Below are 22,897 nucleotides of genomic sequence, written 5' to 3' on the forward strand. Positions count from 1 at the left end.
AGCCCTACGCACGTTCACGCGCGGTCATGCGCGGGTGGAAAGGCGGTGCGGCGCATGCGGAAAAAGAGTGGCCCCTCGCGTGCGCGAGCGTGACGCCTGCGTGCAAGTAAAAGTCGCCCCAGTGCGTGAAATGAGTCCGGTAGGGCATAGAGTTGGAGAGGCTAGAGTGAGTTTGGTATGGGTCAGTTTGTTTTATTTACTGATAGTTTCATGTTTGACTAATTAATTTAGAAGTCGTCGGCTGCAGTTGGAGGTCTTAGCATTTTTTTCTAGTGTGAGTATAAAGCAGTCCCCAGCAGAGTGTGATAACAGGAAAAGGCATAATTTATTGATTTAAAATATTTATAAGCTTATCGCATAATAGGACAAAAGGCGGGTAACAACAAAAAATAAAAATAACACTGTCAGTGCAGTGGTGCCACTTCTGTAATTTCAAGGCTGCGTGACTGCAAAGCTGTGAATTGCCAGTCTCTTGGAAGGATCCAAGGTTTTCTTGGCATTACAACTCATATCCAGCCTACAGAGATTAGTACCTTTAGAGGAGATGGCTCCTTGGAGCTTGGATTCTATAGTAGTATGTTACCGGACAGAACTGGATACATAGATCCCTCTCCAAAATTATCTTTTCCAGTTGCGGGGAGGGAATTTCTAGTTGGCAAATGACAGCACCCTTATTGCTTGGCGAGCAATTGTGAAATTGCATTTCTTCAACTCTACTGGCTCTGTCCTGGTTTAAATCTTGGTAAATTTGCATTTATGTACCCTATTACATTGTTTATTGAAAAGTCTTTGAAATTGACTGTTTCTCAGTGAGAAAGATGGATTATAAATAATGTAAATAATAAATAAACCACTGAAGTTCTAGTTTTCAAGGTAACATCATAAACCCAAAAACTGTACAATTATAGGTATAACAACCATAATTACTATGAACATAGCAACACTTGCAGAGACCAGGATCTTCAGTGACCTTCAGAAAGGGCACTCTGAACAAAAGCAAGCCCTAACAAGTGGTGTCCAGTAACAAAAGGAGAACAGCTAAGTCCAAAATGTTCCCTCAGAGAAGAAGTGCAGGGCTGCTGCTTCGCCCATGTGTTCTTCAATGGCTCCTGCTGCTATTCTTGAAGCTTTCTGTCTCTGTCATAGGTGTGCAAAGAAATTAGCAGCAGCTCCCACTGTCAAGTTCTAGGACAGACTGACTCAGGGGGAAGAGTTTTAAACAATAACTGACAAACCTGTGCTTTATAATATTGCCTTAAAGGGAAATTCAAATATGCAATTTCTTCTGGGTTGAGCCTGTTACATGCCTGCAAAGAAATCAGCAGTTCCCTCAAACTTTAGACCTTCTCGCCTGCTGCAAACCAGAATAACTGAGGGGTTGGAATTCTTGAAGTTCGTAATATAGGAGCAACTTCACTAGCTGTCCATGCTCTGTGACCTCTTGTTCCCTAAGCTCTAAATTTCAACCTTTTAATAGAAATAAACTATCAGGAGAAAATGGCATGGGTTACAATCACATCCTTGTTGAGCTCCCGCCCCAAAGTCCCCATTCCCCAGACACTACCTACAAATCAAAATGAATTTCCTAAGAGGGAATTGACCCAACACCCTCTGCATGAGGCTACCTGTACAAACAATTTGGAAGCTGCAGGTAGTACAAAATAGAGCCACAGCTTGCCTATTCTTGTGAATCCAAAGGTCTATGGTTTACTGGAAGAAGGGCCCCTACTTTAGCCCAAGTCCAGAGGCAATGTGAAGCCATTTTTTTCAGAGCCTTTGATAGTCATCAAGCTAACTGTGGAACACATGGGATCCAAATGCTGACGTCTTCATTAAGTTTTTTGTGTTAATGTCTTGTTGCTAGTTTCGGCTGCCTGTAGTCACAGTTTATGTTGAGAACAGCAGGGTGAAGATAAAATAAAACTCCCAAAATGTATGGCCAGCAAAGAAAATAGGAGCTCTGCATTTCAGGCAGTTTCTGTATGTTGTCATTGTTTTCAGTCGGGGTTGGACTAGGTAGTCTGTAAGACCCCTTCCAATTCTGTGATTGTTTTCCCTCAATCAACTGTAAATGGGACTGCAGCTGCACACCATTTTATACAGCACTGTATTCCCTTTAAAAATGTAGCAGTGCCTGTCTGTCTCCACAAGCAAGATCCTAACCAGAACTGGAGAGCTGGCCAAACATGACTGTAAGTCATGTACATCCCAGATGTACATCTCAGCTTTGTAGCCTGTGAGCCACTATGCTGATGGGGATGGCTCCAAATTGCATGGTGTCCATGGAAGAATCTACCAGGAAGGAGGATCTTCCTTAGACTATGCTTAATGACCTTGGTTGTATGATTCTGCAGCAGCACTTAAAGACAAACTCCATATCCAACAGCATGGGTAACTGTTGCCCATTTTCCTATGGCTGAGACTGCAAAGCCTTCTTTGGAGCATCCACCTGTGAAAAGCATTCTTCAAAACCTTATGTAAAAACCAGTATCGTTAGCTAACTTGAGAGCAGTCTTTCCCCTTGGAGGGAATAGACCAGGGGTCCCCAACATGGTGCCCACCAAGTGTTTTCAGAAAGTGTGTGGGGCCAGGTGAAACTTGCCTAACATAACTTCTAATTCGCCATTGGAGTTAAGATGTGCTGTGCAGATTAAAATAACCCTGCTTTGGCAGAACCTGCCTCCATGGTGTTATTTTTATTCTCTTTTTTTCATTTCCAGTATACTTTTTAAACTACCCCTCTCCTACCCTGCTCTTGGACTTTCTCTGGGAGTGTGTGTGGGTCTGCCTCCTGAGGCAGCCATTTTTGTGGTTGTACCCATTCTGTGTCAGAATTCTAAAGGTGCTCAGAGGATTGGAAAGGTTGAGGTCATTGGGATTAGAGCATTCTGGATGAATTATACAACTACAGCATCTGTTTTGGCTGTTCCCTGAGGAAAAATGTTTGGTTGGCGGGGGTGAGGGGGACAGTGAATCAAGAGACCTTCTTTCATATACTTTTTTCCTGTTTTTCTGAAAGCTTGAGGGAGCAGACAGACTTGACTAGTAAGATGGAGGACAATTTACATGGGAACAACCTGTTATTACTCACTCCCTACTTTCCTAAATCTTGAGAATTTCCAGAGAGAACACTTCTTGAGATTGGTTTAGTTCAGCTTGGAGAGCAAAGGAAGACTTATGGCATCTTTGTAATACTTGCTTTATTTACCGTGGAGAAATGCTATTCTCCCTAGAATCCAGCTTGGTATTTTATTAATTGGGATTCCACACTATACACATACCACAGAGACTACAATGCTAGTAAAAGACTTGCTAAAGGAAAACTGCAAGAAATGAGATATCTCTCTCCCAAGCACAAAACAGTCCAGAACTGAGTTATGCTCACATTTTGCTGGAATGTCACACCTAAAGTGACAGAGAGTAGGTCAGCCAAATGGCCAGATAGTAGTTTCTTCATCTTGGGGAAGGAAGATCAGAACTAGCCCCAGAGATTATAAATTCTCAGGATATAAGCTGTCTTTACTGATGCAGCCATGTCTTGGATAAGCACAAGCCATGAAGGACTAAATCTTAGCTTAGGGACTCTATCTTGACCATCTGTCGAGGGTCCATGTGAGAAGTCCCAGTTCTTAGCACCAAGGTAATGATGTTCTGTTAAATGCTGCAATGTCAAGAATGACTAGGCTATCCTAATTAATCATGGTTTAGGACAAGGGTCCCTAACATGGAAACCACCAAGTGTTTTTAGAAAATGGCAGGGTTTTTTTGTCCAGCAGGACTTCTGATTGGCTGCTGGAGATCTGGTTGTGGAGATTTTTAAAAGGTTGCTTCAGCAGCAGCTGCCATTACAGCCCAAAGATCATGTCTGTATGATTGAAAGTAAGTGGTCCGTATGCAAGAAAATACTTTTAAACAATACGTTCATTTTAAAAGGCATTCTGTTAAACAGAATTTCTGCCTGAAATGTTGCACAGTTACTACTAGAGTTATGGATGACTTCACTTCCTGACATTTTGTGGTTGGCTCTGCCTATTGTGGCAGCCATTTTGTAATTGTGTGCATTATCGTGTCAGAATTCTGAAGGTGCCCACAGGATCAAAAAGGTTGGGAACCCTGGTTTAGGAGAACCATAGAGTTTAGATTAAGAGGGTTGCATGTTTTCACTGTTTCTTTTTATCCTCGCTCCACCTGATATTTGAACAGGCCATTTGTGCTCTTTGTTTATTAAACTTTCTTATATTTTGAATACTCTAAGCCTGATCTCTGTAAACACTTTACACCTATTCAGTAAAGGGGAGGGGCAGCAGGTGAGTTTGCCATTCACAGAGTACAATAGTTTGAAAGTGAAAAAGTGCAATAGGTAGCTAGTATGAACAAAGCAGGAGACACCGCAGCTAAATGGAGCCTTTAAATGGCAATGCAGATATAGAGTGTTATATGCATAACTCCATCTAGTAGGAGATTCTGTCAGATTTGTTGTTGGCAGCAGTTACTACCCAGTCAGAACTTTAGTATCCCTGGGAGTAAGGGAAAGGGGCGGAGTTGCCTTCTTCCTTACTCCGCTGCAATCATATACAAATTTATGCAGTAATAAATCCCATCTCGCCTTACCCTAGCTGCTTGATCTGTTTACTTGGAAGTAGGATTCCCCCCCCCCTTCCAAACTATACATTTAGACAAAGAACATCCATGTCCACCTTCGCTTCAGCAGTCTTCCTCTGGGCAGTTTTCCTGGCATGAAGCTCAATCGCATCATCTGATAATTCTTCTAGAGCAGGGAGGGGCTAATGTTGTTGGTGGACTTCTTGCCATCTGCTACACCATCTCAGCTGTGTTATTTTTCTCCTTCATATATGTTGTAAGCAGTGTATAAGCGGTGGTTGTGGCCCACCCCAGAGGCATGAGTTTTTGGGCAAGAGCCAAAGGAGTCTTGTTCAGGTGAGCCAGCCACTGTATCCAGGACTGAACCAAGACTAAAATACAGTTTTCTTTATTTTTCAGCTTATTTTGTGCAGTTTCTTTTCATCTTGAAGGTTCCTTTGATGAGAAAACCATGGCATGAAGTTAAAGAATATCACCAGGTAATTGCTTGCAGATCAAACCGGCGTTAAAGGGACAGAAGGGCAAGTTTAAGCTTTAGCAACCATACGTTCCTCTCTCCCTAAAGCTGGATTTAGTAGCACAATGGAATGAACACTACATAGGTTGTCTACATGCTCCTGTGAGTAAAATTAAAACTCTTAACTTGGTCCCTTTAAAGGTATACAACACATTTTTTACCAAGCCAGTGGGAAGTACATCCCGCCAGCAAACTTGAGCTTCAGAAATGGTTTCATCCTCCCCAGATGACAGTTTTAAAGTACATTACATATCAGCAAGTAATGGTCAAAAGACCTTTGCATCTCCAGCCAGAATATTTAAACTGCTATGCCATCCCTTTCCATCTTGTTCCTCTGCAGTTTAGATTGCTTGCAGAATTCATCAAAGAGAATTCTTCTTACTAAACCTCACAACAGTAGGGCAAAACATGTTGCTTTTATAAGAAATGGCTTTCATCATGACAGTGTTCTAAAAATTTTACTTTCTAATTTATTGCTTGTTTAAAAATGCATGCCTCATTTTATACCTCCCAGAGGATTTTCAGAGCAGCTTATGAAATTCCTCATAATGAAATCCCATTAAAGTTATCCTTTCTTTGGCATCAGGAAGCGCCTTCCAGGGCTACCCTTGTGGAATTACTGCTTTCCAGATAGCAGCTCCTACTGAGGCAAGGGCGTGGGGCTGAAACCTTGACGCTGCTTGGCCCTTTGCAATCTTACTCCGCTCCCCTGAGCTGCCAGCACTGAACTGGCAGATAGTCCACCTAGTTTCCCGCCCCCCCCCCCCCGCTCCCCAGAACTTCCATCACATAAGAAGCACATTGGTACATTTATTGAAGACTTTTTAGTACAGTACCTCTATATTGGTGTATTAGGATATGTGTTTGGATATTTTATTTGAAGTATATGAATTCTAAACAATGTATTTTATCTTGCTCTATGTTCTGATTTTATTATGTATAGCTGGTCAAATGACCGTTACAATAAATACTACTACTACTGCTAGTACAGTACAGACACCAAATAAATAAAATGTTCAAGACTAGATCCATCAGCAGAATGCACTGTTCTATGCATTCATCATGCTTCCAAGTCAGGCCACAGGAGGCTCGTTGTTTGTATTCTTGGACTTCTCAGAAGTAACAGCCTGTTTTTATGCGGAACATTGATCCCATGGGCAAAGTCTTGGAAAATTATCCTGGGATTTTCCTATCATTTTCATGTCATTAGCACCCATCTTATCAGTCTCTCACATCCCCTTGAGTAAAAATGTCTTTGTCCTTGTGACAAGTGGGTTGTGCCACAATGCATTTGTTACGTCTTTAGGGTGTCACAAGAGTCTGTTTGTTATCACAAAGAGGTCAAAGGACACTCTAGTCTCTCAGTGCCTTTCACATGCAGTGTTACCTCTGCATTCTACCCCACAAGCATTAAAAAAAAAAGTTTCGATAACCATTTCAACCAAGAAGGTTGAACCAAGGTTCAGCCAAGAAGGATTTGGTTGATTTCTTGAATCAAAGCTAATTATGACAAGGAGTATTCAAGTCTTCTTTCTGTCCTTTCCCCCCTGGGGAGGCTGGTTCAGAGAATGGTATCTTATTAGGCCCTCCCCTCTGGGATCTAGACAGTCAACTCTTCTGCAGCCTGCCTGGCTCATTGGACAGGTTGCACAATCTTCCTTCAAAGGGCAACAAACCCCAAGTAATGGCGTAAGTCCTGATGGACCCACAAGAGAGATCCTGCCCCACAGGATGTAGCTGAGGCTCAGAAGCGAGTTGATTGGATGACATGACCCATGATCTTCTGTGGCTTCTCTTCAGAGATGGCTTTAGATTTCCAGCTGGCTCTAGAATACAGGACATTAAAGGGTGTAATAAAAGCTAGGCATCTAATAGGTAGAAGGATGGAGAGTGAAAGAGGAGAGTGGAAATGCAGCCTCATTGGAAGGGAACAGCACTTTAGCAGAGCTCAGGCTGTTTGGCGGATGGAAGAACATTAAACATGGGGGAAGGGAGAAAGAGAGAATCGATTTGAAAACAGAGTAGGGAAAAGCAGTTAATGCAACATCCTGAAATGGACAGAAGAGCTTAAAAGCAGCGGTCTTGATCCTGCAGATTTGGCTTAGACTCTATGGAGTGCAAAATAACATGTTTTGGGATTAGGACTGTCAACAGACCTGGAGGGAAAAATGTCCTAAACCTTGCATGAAGGCTTAATATGTAGCAATGGGCAGCAGAAGCTTTTCATGGCATGAAAAGGTAAATAACTTCACTTGATAAATAACATCCCATTAAGCCTCTATTAAGGGATAAGACATTTTTCTCAAGACAGTACAGTTACTTACCAACCGTAAGGTGGGGCATGGTCTTCTCCCTGCTTTACAATTGATCTCTACAGAGATCAAGTGATGGCAGTTTTGGAGGACAAACTCTATAGCATCGCATCCCTTTTCAGCTCCCTCAAAGTGGCTTATATCATTTTTAATAATAATAATAACAACATTTGATTTATATACCGCCCTTCAGGACAACTTAATTCACGCTCAGAGCAGTTTACAAAGTGTGTTGTTATTATTAACTCCTCCATTTTATCCTCACAACAACCCTGTGAGATAGATTAGGCTGAGAGAGAGTGACTGGCACAGGGTCACCTACGGCAGAATGTGGAACCCAATCTGGGTCTTCCCGATCCTAATCTGACACCGTAACCACTATTCTACACCACAAACCATCAAGTGATTCAAATCCATTACTGCAATCACTGGAAAGATGGATAAATGTTAAGGATCTGGCTTTGAAACATCTACAGCACTGAGCATAACATCGAGGCATTTAACACTGCTGTTGTTATAAGAATACAAGAAAAGCCTTGCTGGGCTATACCAGGCATCGTGTCTACTCTAGCATCCTGTTTACACTGGTGACCGGGAAGCTCATAAGCAGAAAATGAAGGTAGCAGGCCTCCTGTTTATTCCCCAACAACTAGCATTCGAAGCTATACTACTGCTGAACGTGGAGATTCTGTTGGTAGACTTCTCCTCCTGGGAATTAGTTTCCAACAGCTCTGGAGAAAAAAATGTTCTGTCTCTTTAATAGAGGCTTAATGCAATGGAAATGGACAGCTGAAGCATTTCATGGGCTGGAGGTAAATAAGATCACTTAGTAAATCATAGCCCAGGAAGCTTCTGTTAAAGGGACAGGACATTTTTGTTTTCTCCAGGCAACCCTGATGGTTATGCATTCCCCCCCAGTATGCATTATTATTTTTGTCACTTTTTTCTTGATGAAAAGAAAACAGACCTACCTTTCCTCAATTTGTTCAATGGTGTCCATTAGGGGGACCTTGAGCATTTCAGGAAGGAAGCCAGCTGAAATGCCAGAGATGATGGGAACAATGCCAAATATCACCAGAGGCAGGAAGGGCTGATAACCTCCAGACATCAGCACCAGCGGGGCCACAATGCCGCCCAAACGAGCCATTGCTGTAATGAAGCTGGTGCCTGTTTGCCTGCCAAGAAAACACTGAGTTAAAAGTCTTGTAGAACATCCCTTTCTCCCAGGCCTTGCTGTCTATCCATGTTACATTTTTATCCTGTCCATCCAAGCAGGTGTGGTTCTCCCCTCCCGTGTTTTCATCCTCACAACAGCTCTCTGAGGACCAAACTACAAGTGACGCCTGACGCTATTTGGACACTTGTCAGCTTCCCTCAAGTTTCGATGGGAAATGTAGGCATCCTTGTCTTGCAACTTGGCTCTCCGACTGCTGTCCAATGGACTTTTCAACTGTCACTTGTCCAACATTCCACCAAACTGCCTACATTTCCCATCAAAACTTGAGGGAAGCTGACAAGTGTCCAACTAGTGTCAGGCGTCACTTGTAGTTTGGCCCTGAGAGAGAATGGCTGAGTTTCATGGCTGACGGGAGATCTGAAGCCAGGTCAACAAGGCTCTTGTAGGACACTTATACCCCTACCACACTGGCATCCTATAACATTCTCACAACCCTCTGAGGTTCCTCTGAATGTAACCCTTGGACTCAGACCAGAACTAACATGTTTTTTTTATTTATACCCTACTTTTTCTCCCCATGAGGACCCAAAGTGGCTTAGAACAACATTCTGTCCTCCATTTTATCTTCACAACCACCACTCTGTGAGGCCGGTTAGATGGAGAGAGGCAGCAATTGGCCCAACGTCACCCAGTGAGCTTCCATAGTAGATCAGGGGTTCAGATCTGGGTCTCCTAGCTCCTTGTTCAGCACCCTAACCACCACCCTACACTGGTTCCCTAGAGATAATCCAGTTTCTCAAAAGGTGGGCTTAATGACATCTGTGTTGAAATATATGTTAGAGCTTATTGCATAACAATGACCTATCCACTCAGCTAGTAGAAATGTCCTTAGTCAGAAAACATTGAGTGATATTTTTTAGTTGTGATAACTCCTGAATCTTTTGCCATCTGGGCTCAGTGCACTGTGTATGCCAGAAGATAGAAGGCTTTTAGCAGGAGTTTCGTTCTACTACATTGAAATTAGTAAAATGTTCCTTTGATTCTGTGTCTGCAAATGGCTTGGAGCATTATGGAATTAAGTGAGGGACTGAGATGAATGTCTTTTTGGAATATCCCACACAAGCAAGGCAGTTTCAGTTGGGCAGCCATGTTTATCTATAGTAGAAGAGCAAGATTCAGGTCTAGCAGCACTTTAGAGACCAACTGATTTCCATGGTGTGAGCTTTTGAGAGTCAAAGCTCCTTTCATCAGACCCCTGGAGTGGAAAAGGGTAGGAGTCTTTAAAGTCCAAACAGAGACTGGGAGGAGTACTGCAAATTAGACTGTCAGGAAGTTGGCTATAATACATGTTGCAATTAGCTAGAATATAATTTCTTATGAACCCTAAAGAACTCTGGGTTTGAGGTGGACACTGTTGTGGCTCACCATGGGTTACAGACATAGTTTCATAAAGCCTGAGTGAAGCTCTCTTGGACCTTGAAGCAAGGATGGCCAGAAGACAGCAAGTGGAAGTTTACTCCTGCCAATTTGGGGAATTACTGGGTTTGGGCACTTAGTATGTGACATTCGATTCAACTTTCATTATATCCAAGTTATTCCAAGATACCTTGACAAATTTCTAAATGTGACACAGAATCTTTCGTATTCTCTCTCATATGCTTTTACAAACCAGAAAAATCATGACTGATTTGGATAAACCTTTTAGAGACCTTGGTGAAATTAGGCCAGTGATAAACGTGAGGTTATGGTTGCTTCCACACAATGATTCTGCTTTGTGAAGTCTTTGCAATGGAGCATCCACACAGGAGGATTCTATGTACTTTACTTGGCCATCCCTTTGTGGCTGCCGTTCCTGCCCCCCACACCATGCCAGCTTTTTGCCATTGATAGTTGCTATATTAGTAGTTTTTAGGAGCAGAAATGTCTTCCTCCACAAGGGGAGGAAGACAACAAAACCGCACTAATGTGGGCAAGAGGTTTGAAAATGCACACCTTCGCATCCAGAGAACATCAAACCCCCATGGACAGTGATCATTCAGGAAAGGTCGTACCAAAACAGGTTTAGGAAAACTTGAAAAGTGGAAGAATGGAGGACGACGCTGTGTGGATGCCAAGGCAAAGCAAAAGAGCTGCATGGAAGTGTGGCAGCTCTTTGGTGTGGGTTGGGCACATGCAGGACATCCTTCCCCAGGTTTGAGCTTACCTGATAACTGTTGGGAACAGTTCTCCTCCATAGAGATACAAGCACATGGAGGAGGCTGCCAAACAGCCCTTCCCCAGTACCACGAAGGCCATCCGCACCAACACCATCTCTAGAAACAAAAAGAAAAACTGTTCAAAATGGGAATGCCTCCAGCTTCCTCCCTGACCCACAAATGACTTGCTGTCTAGGATGGGGAAATACTATGCCCTGGAAGGGATATAGGGAGAACAGAGTTGCTGAAACCAGGATAGCGTTTACTCATACTGGGGTATCAGTAAAAGCACATTTCTTCAAGCATGTAAATGTGCGTGTATTCGCATAGTTTCTTCTGCTGATAGCCAAGGACCTGGGAAGGATACTGAAGCCCGAGCCCCTGATCAGATCCTTCAGGTTCCACCATGCAGTACCAGCATCTTTCCTGGCCCATTTCTGTAGCCACAAGGGATGGAAGCTTGCATTCAAAAACTGCTTCTCCCGCTGATGTATGTGGTCTTTTCCATGGTGTGATGGTGAATCTGCGGAATGCCCAAAGTGCTGCAAAAGCTACACTCCCCGGGCAAGCAAGGCTGAGGATTTGCAGCTCTTTTCAGAGGCCTCTGTTGCAGCAGATACCAAGATCTGACAGCTGTCCCCAGAAGCTTGTCAAGAGAGGGCTTCCCCACTTCTTCTTTTGTGGGTTGCTTCTTACCAGGAGGCACAGGGAGTGTGAGCAACAGGAAAGCCCCAGCGAGGACAAGGGAGGCAGCTTGGATGGTGCGACGGCCAAAGAAACTCAGCATCAGGGCACACCCCATCTTGGCCAGCAGATCTACTGCCCCAAAGAACAGCTGCATCAAGAAGACATTCAGGCCAAACACTGAGAGGTCCATGGAGAGGCCAAAATATGTCATGTTCATGGAGAAGCTGAAGGGAAATGGAGTTGGACAGGTCAGGGGGAAGCACAGGCGGTCTTCCCTAAATGAAACAACCTAGAAATATTCTGTAGCGCCTGGAAGATTTAGCTAGAGCTCTATGCATAAGCTGAGGAAGGGCGGGTCAGTTTAGAAAAAAGATGGGGAGGGGCAGGATAGGGGCAGAGAAAGCAGATAGAGAACTTTTTCTCCCATAGTAATAGAATTCAGAGGGAGGGCAGCCAGTGAAGTTGATGGGCGATCCGGATGGACAAAAGGAAGTTATCAAATAATTAAATTGTGGAATTCACTGACAGCATGGATGGCTTTAAAAGAGGATTAGACAAATTCATGAAGGATAAGTCCATCCTTGACCCATTTTCTAGATCACCTTATATAGGTCCCGTTCTCTCCTTTTTTGTTATTGTTTCTGTTTTGTTACATAGTACAAACATGTACTGTATTGTTACAAAAGTCTCCTCTCTAAGTTAACTTGGAGACTCCAGTTGGTGCAGAATACTGCAGCTTGGTTTATTATAGGGAGTCACAAGCATGAATATTACTGTCATTTTGCAATCATTCCTTAGTTACCTATCGGTTACTGGGCTCAATTCAAGATATTGGCTATCACATACAAAGCTCGTCATGGCCTTGGTTCTTCAATATCTATGGGATTGCCTCTCTCCCTATGTTCCACCCCACAGCTCATCTGAACAGGGCCTTCTGTAGGTGCCACTCTGCAAATGGGCAAGATAAATAGCTGCCCGTACACAGCATTCTCTGTGGTGGCCCTGCCTTATGGAATCGCCTACCTGAATAGTCAGCAAAGTTCCCACTCTACTGGATTTCCACAAACTATGCAAAACTATATTCAAGAGGACATTTTCCCCAGGACAGCTGTACTGTAAGGAAATGGTCTCAAAGAGGTGCATCAATCCAGGGATAGTGAGCAACTATAGACTTTACTACTCTGTATTGTCTGTTGCTGTAAGTATGATCCTAGTTGTGTGTTGTTTAATATGTCAGTCTTAGTATTGCTTATGCACTCTTTCAGCATTTCCTCAACTCTGCATTACATTTTTCCTGGTTTTAAATCTTTGCAAATTTTGCATTTGTATACCCTATTATTGACATGTCTTTGAAATTGATTGAACTGATTCACACTATATAATCTGCCTTGAGTCTCATTGAGAAAGGTGGACTAAAAGTAATGAAAATAAAATGAAATAAATAAAAATAAAACTGTAATAGTGACTGTTACAATACAATTCTTTTATGAAAAAATATGAGAGCCTGTGTGGTATAGAGGTTAGAGTTTCAGCCTAGGATCTGGGAGCACCAGGTTCAGATCCCCATTCTGCCATGGAAGCTTTCTAGGTGACCTTGGGCCAGTCAGACAGACTAACCTTACCTCACAGGATTGTTGTAGGAATAAAATGAAGGAGAGGAGAATTACGTACACTATTTTGGGTCCCCACTGAGGAGAAAGGTGGGATATAAATGAAGTAAATAAATAATAAGTAAACGAAGGTGCCTGATTGATGTTTTATCTGTTTGCTTAGACAAGTGCCTATTTATTATCCACTCACTTACAATTCCCCACTCTCCTGGCTTTCCGTAGACAATGCAAAACCGAACTATTCAAAAAGGCTTTTTACTCAAATGGGAGGGCTGCATTGTAGGGATGGGGTCTCAGGTGCTTCACTAACAAGTTGGAGATCATAGACTTCACCACTATGTTGCCTTACATATTATCTGCTGCTTTGAATATGTACTATGTACAACCAGGGCTTTTTTTCAGCTGGAATGCAGTGGAACGGAGTTCTGGCACCTCTTGAAAATGGTCACATGGCTGGTGACCCCGCCCCCTGATCTCCAGACAGACGGGAGTTTAGATTGCTCTCCATGGCGCTGAGCGACACAGAGGGCAATCTAAACTCCCCTCTGACTGGAGATCAGGGGGCGGGGCCACCAGCCATGTGACCATTTTTGCCGAGGGCAATTTAAACTTTAAAAAACTCCCCCCTTGTTCCAGCTGACCCAAAGTGACATCATTGTGCAGTCCTGGGAGCGTGCACACACTTTGCGTGCATGTGGTACCAGGGGCACCACCTCCCACCAGGAGTTGCCCCCTGTGCTGGCAACCTACTGAGTTCCACCACCACTTTTCCCAGAAAAAATGGGCTCATCTCCTTCCTTGTGCATCCTGCCCCCACTCCCTTTTCTCCACATGTGCGCAGAGACCCACATGCATCTTCAGAGTTTCCTAGTTATGCACGGTACCTGATGAACATGAGGCAGCAACTGATACGTCTCAGTGCAGGCGTTCGAAAGAGGTCCAGGCAGGAGTGGGCGCCTTTCCCTGGGGTGTTGCTTCCCACCTGAGTCTCCAGCATCTAGAGGAAAGACATGGGAAGGGGGTCCAAGTGCCCATTGTAGCTCAAACGGCTGTGACTGACTCCCCCTGAGATACACTGGGGAGGAGGAGATACTGAATCTTGCCACCAAGACCTGAAGACCCTCTGCCTGCACTTGGAAGACCATCTTTGCCTACCTGCCAATCCAATTGTTGAAGCTGAGCCATGGAGCAGGCATAGATCACTGGGAGCTCCACTCACCTCCAGGAACACTGTCTCTCCTGTGGCTGCCTTCCCATTGATCCTGGCTACATGTTTCAGGTTACGCAAGGCAGCCTCATGCTTATTGTTGGCAAGGAGCCACCGTGCTGATTCCGGGAGCCACCTGAGGAGGTTGAACACTCTGTTTGAAAGTGGCCCAATAGCCTGTTTGGCTAGAAGGGATGTGGAAGTTGCTCCTGCCTCAAAAGCACAATTGGGGGGGGGGGAACCAGTCCCATTGGATTAATGATCACAAGGGTTTTCAGATCCATTTTTGCAAGGACGGAGACTCACCAAGAGTAGGCAAAGAAGCAGAAGAAGGGAGCGGAGATGGCAAGCTGCAACCAGCGCCAGTTACGAATGCCATAGGCCAGACCTGCCAGCAGCACCTGTCCTGCTGTGCTGCAGTAGCTCTGTGTGGCTATCACTGTGGCCCTGTATCGGGTGGGCACCCACTCCAGACCTGAGAGAAGAGAAAGAGAGATTGTAACTTGCAATGGCGGAACAGACAAACTCTTCTGAGGGCAATGAAGGAAGGATCTGGTTTAGGGCATGGAGAATCTTGATTAGTGAAAGTCTTTCAGAGTTCCCAGGCAAATGTTTGATTGGATTCCATCCAGTGGATTGCAACTCCAAGGCAGTAGAAGTGTCAGGGCTTTTTTTCAGCAGGAACGCGGTGGGACGGAGTTCCAGAACTTGAAAATGGTCACATGACTGGTGGCCTCGCCCCCTGATCTCCAGACAGAGGGGAGTTTAGATTGCCCTCCGCACCACTGAGCTGAGCGGCGTGGAGGGCAATCTAAACTCCTCTCTTGTCTGGAGATCAGGGGGTGGGGCCACAAGCCATGTGACCATTTTCTCCGAGGGCAACCCACTGAGTTCCACCACCTCTTTTCCCAGAAAAAAAGCCCTGAGAAGTGTCAACCAAATCTCTCCAAATAGTGTGCATCCGTTTGAGTTCTCTAGAACTCTACAACGGACTGGATATTTTTTAAAGGATGATGAGGTGGGGGAGAGATTTTTCAGGCATGATGTTAAGGCCTCTTCTCTGCATCTTGTACACTGGATATATTCAAATTTAATTTGATTGGGGTGGTGTTGAGTAAAGCAGATACCAAGTTGCACTTTAAGCTTCCGAGACAAAGAAAATAAAAGTGGTAGCCTCCATTCTAAAATATGAAAAGCAATTGTTGATCAAAGATTCTCCCTCCCTCCCTCTTTCTAGTTGAAAATAGAACACACAGGTCCTGTAAAAGGCTGAGAGTCTTTACAACTTTTAAAAGAAAAAGGTGATAGTTATTCACAAGGTAGGTCTGGAGATGTAGAGATACACCTTTCTAAGTCTGCTAAACACTTGCTGGAGACTAGAACAAAACAAATAAGCAAGATAGCAAGTCCACTGCACTATAGTGGCTAAGAGTGTTGGACTATGATTTGGGAGACCCACGTTCAAATTCCCACTCTCTGCCATCGCCCACTCACATGTACACACAAAATCTCTCATCTGAACCTAACTTACAGAGTTGTTGTGACAATAAAATGGAGGACAGGTAATATGTGTGCTACCAAAGTTCCTTGGAGGAAGGGTGGGATTTAAATGTATGTAAATGTATACATAAATGTTCAGAACAAGTCTGTTGGCCCAGCAGGCCCCTTCTAGCCTTTAGACAGCGGAAATCATTCCAGAGGGGTAGCTGTATTAGTCTATCATAGAAAGTTGGGGAAATTATCCCAGAGTCAAGTAGCACCTTCAAGATTAACATTTATTTCATTCAGCATGAGCATTCGTGATGAGTCAGAGCTCACTTCCTCCTCAGCAGAAATAATGGCTATTTGCCACACATGAGACATAAACACAGAAAAACTGCCTGAGGTTGCCAGTATCTTCCCATCAGTATTCCTCTGCCTTTAACAGCAGCTGAATCTCCAATCATTATGTACTACTTTCTGTCCATGCTGTGAATAGGGTTGCCAGCTCCAAGTTGGGAAATTCCTGGAGATCTGGGGAGTGAAACCTGGAGAAACCTGGAGAAAGTGGGATTTGGGGAGGGAAAGGACCTTGGCATGGCATAATTCCATAGAGTCCACCTGCCAAAGTAGCCATTTTCTCCAGGTGAACTGATCTCTGTGGCCTGGAGACCAGTTGTAATTCCGGGAGATCTCCAGCCACTACCTGGTGGCTGGCAACCCTAGCTGTGAAAGACTTTGCCTAATGGTGAAGATTAGGCCTAGACTCCTCCCCAGACTAACCCCCACATACAATAAAATACTCACCCAGCCCAGCTTCACACATTATAGTACCTGACAGAGCCTGATTATGGCACCCAGAAGGGTCCTCGAGTGGGTTGGGGGAGAGGGTGCCTCAAGGTTGGAACTCAGCAATTTTTTTTATGAGTTTGCAATTTATGTAAGTTATTCAGCTAAAGATTCAAGGGCATGGTACTGATTGGCGATGTATGGAAACGGAGGCTTGTTTTTTTTCTCTTCTAGTAACCCGTCAAAAATAAAAAGGAGCCATTTTTTGTTTGCTGTTTATTAGCAACCATTTACCAGCTTTGTTTTTAGTTACCAAGGGAAGGGCTATTTGGCTCCTCTCCATGGCCTGGATGACCTAACCCAGGCATAGATTGGTTGGCTAGATGAGAACTCTGCAAGGCAAAAGATGGAAAGGCTTGGAAGAAAAAGACCCCCCCCCACACACACACACACACACTTTCAAAAATGGAAAAATAACTTTAAAATATTTTCTGTTTCAGAATTCTGTGCAAAATACTTTTGGAAACAATGTCCTGAAGTAATGTTATTGTGGCTAACACGGCTGTAAATCTTTTAGATTTAAAGATGTTAGCAATGGTTAGCAATGCTGCTGCATTATGTTATGAAACAAGGAAACAACAAGATTTGGATGTTGCTAAAGTACCCCAGTTCCCCCACATCCTGCATTAAATGAAACAAACTGATGAATATGGGAAAATATGCTGTAATCAAGATGGAAAAATCACCACGTTCCATACTTCGAAAGCTTGTTTCAGCTCATGCAGACTGAGCTTTTGAAGTTATGAAGCTCAATGAGAATGTTCAGCCTTAGAAAATACAGATCTTTAATACACCAGTTCTGATTAGATGAATAAACTTGAATTGTTATTATTTTCAAGGACAGATTATCTACTGGGACTAAGGTTGCCAACTGTGAGTTGGGAAATTCCTGGAGATTTGGGGGTGGAGCCCAGGGAAAGTAGCATTTGCAGAGGGGAGGGATCTCAGTGGGGTTTAGTGACATATAGTCCACACTTTCCAAATCTCACCTTTTTGGTTGGAAGGGACGTCCTTACTGATTAATAACTAGTAGCTCAGGGCCAGCTGAACAGGGTTGAGCAGGGGACTGGGAAAATGTTCAGAGGTGCTCATAGAAATAGAAAATGACCATCACATGAAACCTGAGATTCCAGTATTCTATTGAGAACCATGATTGACAATCATCACCTATACAGATGCAATGGGTATCTTATGTGCTGAAATCCTTCACGCTATAAAATAAGAGTGAAAATCAGTTCAATAGCTGAAGTAACTATGTTGCCTGGTTTAGGACCATACCTCTCTGATGCTGCCACGCAGCCAGTTAGAGTTCCTAAGACAAGTTAGTGGATCCTGGCAACCAATTCATATGTTTTGGGGCCAGTGCTCTGAGATAGGCTGGAAGCTTGGTGACTTGTGGGTTGTGGGAGTGGATCTGTGAGCCTCAAAGCGGCAGCAAGTCCCCACCCCCATTCCTAGAAAGCTGGAGAAAGCTCCATTATCACATTAGCCAGAGAGGCATGAGAGACGCTTAACTCTCTGTCCTGGCAAAGGACCCCCTGGAGTATTCTTGTAAACCTTACAGACCTGCTAAGACAACATTCAGCTTTTGTTGCTGGAACATGATTTCTTTCATTTTCTGAGCTTTGATACGATGCTTGTATGCCTGTTTCCCTAACCAACTGTGTATAGAATTGTTTGTTTAGTTCATTTATATCCCCACCTTTGGTTGTAGGTAGACAGTCTATAGCAAAATCCAAAAACCAAAAGCCATTTATTAAGATCAACCAAAATAACAAATCAGCACAATAGCGTTTGAGTTTTCTAGAGGTTTCATCAGGCTAAGCGTTAAATAAAAATAGGGGGAAGGTATTTTCTCTTAATTTTTTTATCTAACACCCAGCCTGATAAAGAGCTCCAGGGAATTCTGAAGCTTTTGCACTGATTTCTGCTGTTAGTTGATCTTAATAAAATATATTATGTAGCTTTAGATTTTGGATCCAACTATATGGGAATCCTTAACATTTAAGAAAATCCTTCTCTTAAAGAGCTAGATCTTGGAGGTGGCTAAAGTGCTGGGCATGGACGTAGGAAATGTATCTTGCTATGTGGTCTTGCCCAGGGCTTTTTTTCTGGGAAAAGAGGTGGTGGAACTCAGTGGGTTGCCCTCGGAGAAAATGGTCACATGGCCAGTGGCCCCACCCCCTGATCTCCAGACAGAGGGGAGTTTAGATTGCCCTCCGCACCATGGCGCGGCGGGCAATCTAAACTCCCTTCTGTCTGGAGATCAGAAGGCGGGGCCACCGGCCATGTGACCATTTTCAAGAGGTTCCGGAACTCCGTTCCACCGTGTTCCAGCTGAAAAAAAGCCCTGGTCTTGTCCATCTTACAACCTAACCTGCCACACAGGAGGTGTTGTGGGGCTAAACAGTGCTTTCTCTCCCTTTTGAAACCAATCTTATCGCCACATCCTTTCTCAGGGAACAGCCATCCTGATCCACTTCAGCCCAGGGGACACTCACTGAGGCAGATGTAGTTGAGCAGGAACCCAGAGATGCCGACACCACTCAGGAAGCGAAAGACACAGTAGGTGGCAAAACCAGCAGATAAGGCGGCTCCACTTCCCATGACAGCGACCAGCAGCAGGGACCAGATTAGGATCAGCCGCCGTCCAAACCTGCCCCATGGCAGGAAGTAGAAAAAAACAAGATGATGACAACCCATAAGGATTGTCTCTTAGCCAGCATGGGGGTGGGGGAAGACCTTAAAGACTCCTGTCTACTGTAAGAGTCGGGAAGTCTCCAAAAACAAACAGTGGCCAGCAATCTTCACTTGACAGTAGACAGCTTCAGGGGCTGGCTGGTGGCAGACATGATAAGTTATCGCCAACCAAATAATTACATGACACTTGCTCACCACAAGATAATCAGAAAAGTGTCCAGTAGCACCTTTAAGACTAACCGACTTTACTGTAGCATAAGCTTCCGAGAACCACAGTTCTCTTCGTCAGATGCACAAGATAATCAGATGCACAGTTCATCAGATGCACGGTTCTCTTTGTGAAATGCACAAGATAATCAGCAACTCATATAAGCAGTGTTGCTTTCTGGTACCCCTATTACTGTCCTGTTGGGATAGGAACCCCGAGAATGGGATGGTGGCGTTAATAAAACCATCCTGTTGAAACTGATCAAACTGAGCTGCTGTAGCCCAGTAGTCATGTGGTTTGGCTCTGAATCAGCACTCTACTGGTTTGAATCCCATTACTGCCAGGAGCTCAGTAGGTGGCCTTGGGTAAGCCACTCCTCTCAGCCCCAGCTCCCCAGCTGTATTGTGGAGATAATAATACTAACTTATTCACTGCTCTGGGTGAGGCACTAATCTGTCTAGAAGAGCAGTATATAAGTGCTATTATGATTATTGTGATTATTGTGATTATTATTATTTATATTTTGGAGAGGTAAGATGCTGGACTGAGAAGGCAACGAAAGAGCAGGTTAACTGAGCCCTTTGGACTGCTCTGGAGGCTGCTGAGTCTCCAGTTGGGAATGAGGTCATCCTCTAGTTTGGACCCACCCTTTCAGAATATGATGGCTCAAAGTGGTGGGGTGACCTAGCTAAGAAGGTGAGCTTTTGGGGAAACAGACCACTAAACTACGGATGCATGGCAGGCTTCATGGCTTAGAGGGTGAATGCATGAAGCTGCCTTATATAGACCATTGGTCTATCAAGGTCGATATTGCCTATTCCAACAGTGGCTTTCCAAGTCTCAGGTAGTGATCTTATACGTGATCCTTTTAAATTGGGATGCTGGGGATTGAACCTGGGACCTACTGCATGCAAGGCAGATGGTCTCCCAGTGAGCCACAGCCCCTTACCTGGGTAGCTACTTACCTGTCTGAGAGGTCTCCAAAGATGAAGGCGCCTACCAGTACACCTGCCATGAAGAGAGACTGCGCCAGGTTCTTGAGGGGTTGCAGGTTACATACCAGATCCCACTGCAGATGGTAAAGATGGGATAGTGTGGGGAAGACGGCCACAAGGGAAAGATACTGAGACATTATCAGTCAACTGGTTCTTGAGGGCATAGGGGATGGAAGTGGGAGGATGAGGAGAAATTCCCATAAAATAGGCTGCCTTCTCATTGTCTGGACAGCAACTAGGCATCGGTGTGAGAGGGGCCCCTAGCAGCTGGCAACGTTTTAGTCTAGGGAGTTGTGATAGTCCCCTTCTCCATCCCCTGCCTTCCTGAAGTTTGTGAGAGATGAGAACCTGGGTTCAAGTACCCCTCCTGTTCCTCCCCACCTCCATTTCCACCTCAGATCCACATAACAATGGTCTGGGGCCATGAATGTCAACCCTTAGGAAACAGGTCTTCCTTGCCATTCCCAGTTGGAGTGGGGCTGAGTACCGGGCTGCTCCTAGAGGCATTCAAGCAGAAGAGTTTGCCCAGCTGGTGATCGTTTGGTCTGGACAAATGTTGGTGGTCTCCAGTCCATACCTCTGTCACAAGGGTGGAGGAAAAGGTGCTGTTGTCGTATAGCCAGCCATCATGACACGGCTCTGTCTCTGCCCCTCTGTCCTTGTCCAGGGAGCTGTTGGAGTCACGGGCCATCTGATGGACAAAGCGCCGGCACCTGTCTGGCAGCTGACTGTGGTCAAGAGGCATCGGGTGCCCGTCAGAGGCATTGTTGAAAGGTGAGAGACGGCACTTGTGCTCGGGCGAGGCGGCGCTAAAGTTCTGCACTAGGTTGTGGCTGGCCAGAAGCAAGACTGGCAGGGACAGCAGGAGCACAGAGAAGATCTGGAAGGGCCCCATGCTGCCCACTTCCTCCAGCAGGTCCCCAAAAGAGATGGTGGGGGTCGTAGGAATCCCAGGGGCCAGGGATGGGCGGCGACTCTTACCGCCTGCAGGGGTCATCATCTGCCAGGCTGGGTTTTCCTTTGCCTCAAATGTGGCATCTGCTTTTATGCCCAGGGAGGGGAAGAGGGAGGTGAGGTAGGAGGAGGAAGGGGTTAATCACTTACTATACCCTGCCCTATCACCATCTAGTGACAACTGGCATGCTCCCTCCAGGAAAGGGGGTGAGGGGAGAGACTGGAACTATGGGAATGGGGGTGAGAGGGGACAGTGTGTTGTTCCTGGCTCTTTCCCAGCAAATATTGCCCGAAGCCAAAGGAGCAACTGGAGTTTGCTTCACTCCATTCCTCTGATTTGAGATGGTGGAGATGAGGCTGCGTATCAGCCAAGTGGTAACCATATCTGGAAGTGGGGATACGGCAGGGCCAGCATTAAACCCAAGGCTCTCGTTTCTGTCTTTCTCCGTAGATGCTAAAGGAGAAAGATGCACTCTTCTCTTCCCCCCCCCCAACTAATCTTCTCTGTCTGTTCTTCTAACTAGAGAAGTGGAGCTGCCCAGCAATGATTCTCCCACCAGACAAGCTGCTCTAGTTAATCAGTGTAAACACACACATTAATTGGTCTGCCCAAGACACATGCCCACCCCTCCCTCTCCAGCACTGTCCTTCTTACTTCTAGGGATGCAGAACATTAAGAGTTAATCATTCATCACTTGACCAGCTGCTTCCTGCCAGGCCTGGCAGCCTCCAACTCCTGCTCCTTGCATGTCCTAAGAGTGACCTCAAAGGCACCAAGTCTACATTTACTGGCTAATTCTCCTCCCCATCCTCCGCCACCCCTGCGTCCAATCGGTATTATTCCCTCTGGGCTTCTCCACTAGGCACCTGCCCTACACCCCTGCTAGAGTTGCCAGGTCCAGGTTTGGAAATTCCTGGAGATTTGGGGGGTGGAGCCTGGAGAGGGTGGGGTTTGAGGAGAGGAGGGACCTCAGTGGGATATAATGCCATAGAATCCATCTTCCAAAGCCGTCATTTTCCTCCAGGTGAACTGATCTCTGTCATCTGGAGATCAGTTGTAATTCTGGGAGATCTCCAGCCACCACCTGGAGGATGGCAACCCCACATCGAGAGATGATGCTGGTGTGTGTGTGCGTGTGTGTGTGTGCAGGCGCGCATTGGGGAAAGCAGCAAAAAACACAGTAACAAGCATAGCTTTATTTGAGACTGACCCACCAAGGCCTTGACTTAAGTCTGTAGTGCTAGGATTCCACCCTGAGGCATAACACTAATAAAGAAGAGCGCACCAGAGTCAATGCAAAGTGCCACTGCAACCACGCTTCTGGGCTGGCACTCAGTGGCAGGTTGAAGCCCCACAAACCTGCCCGTGAAGAATGACCCTTCAGCACTGTCCCTATTTCCTAGT

At 45.1% G+C, this 22,897-nt stretch overlaps 1 protein-coding gene and 1 long non-coding RNA gene across 3 annotated transcripts; one reads left to right on the forward strand and one right to left on the reverse strand.

The window, feature by feature from the left end:
• The first annotated feature begins 90 nt into the window (after nucleotides 1-90).
• Nucleotides 91-21,308, forward strand: LOC129342125 (uncharacterized). The gene is made up of 3 exons (XR_008598203.1): nucleotides 91-175; nucleotides 5,002-5,081; nucleotides 21,206-21,308. It is a non-coding gene; the product is annotated as an uncharacterized LOC129342125 (long non-coding RNA).
• LOC129342121 (solute carrier family 22 member 6-B-like) lies at nucleotides 5,996-22,097 on the reverse strand. Of its 2 annotated transcripts, XM_054997686.1 has the most exons (10): nucleotides 21,116-22,097; nucleotides 20,509-20,612; nucleotides 19,137-19,291; nucleotides 14,614-14,782; nucleotides 14,320-14,443; nucleotides 13,985-14,097; nucleotides 11,500-11,714; nucleotides 10,812-10,920; nucleotides 8,403-8,606; nucleotides 5,996-6,945 (listed from the first exon to the last, which is right to left on the reverse strand). In XM_054997686.1, the coding sequence occupies exons 1-10, from the start codon at nucleotides 21,536-21,538 to the stop codon at nucleotides 6,864-6,866; spliced, it is 1,698 nt and encodes a 565-aa protein (XP_054853661.1). In that variant the 5' UTR covers nucleotides 21,539-22,097; the 3' UTR covers nucleotides 5,996-6,863. The 2 variants fall into 2 exon arrangements, with proteins under 2 accessions (XP_054853661.1, XP_054853671.1); XM_054997696.1 differs by lacking the exons at nucleotides 5,996-6,945; nucleotides 8,403-8,606 and having other exon boundaries at nucleotides 10,842-10,920; nucleotides 14,256-14,443.
• Nucleotides 22,098-22,897: the final 800 nt, after the last annotated feature.

The sequence above is a fragment of the Eublepharis macularius genome, chromosome 1 (genome assembly GCF_028583425.1).
Source record: "Eublepharis macularius isolate TG4126 chromosome 1, MPM_Emac_v1.0, whole genome shotgun sequence".
Taxonomy (NCBI): Eukaryota; Metazoa; Chordata; class Lepidosauria; order Squamata; family Eublepharidae; genus Eublepharis; species Eublepharis macularius.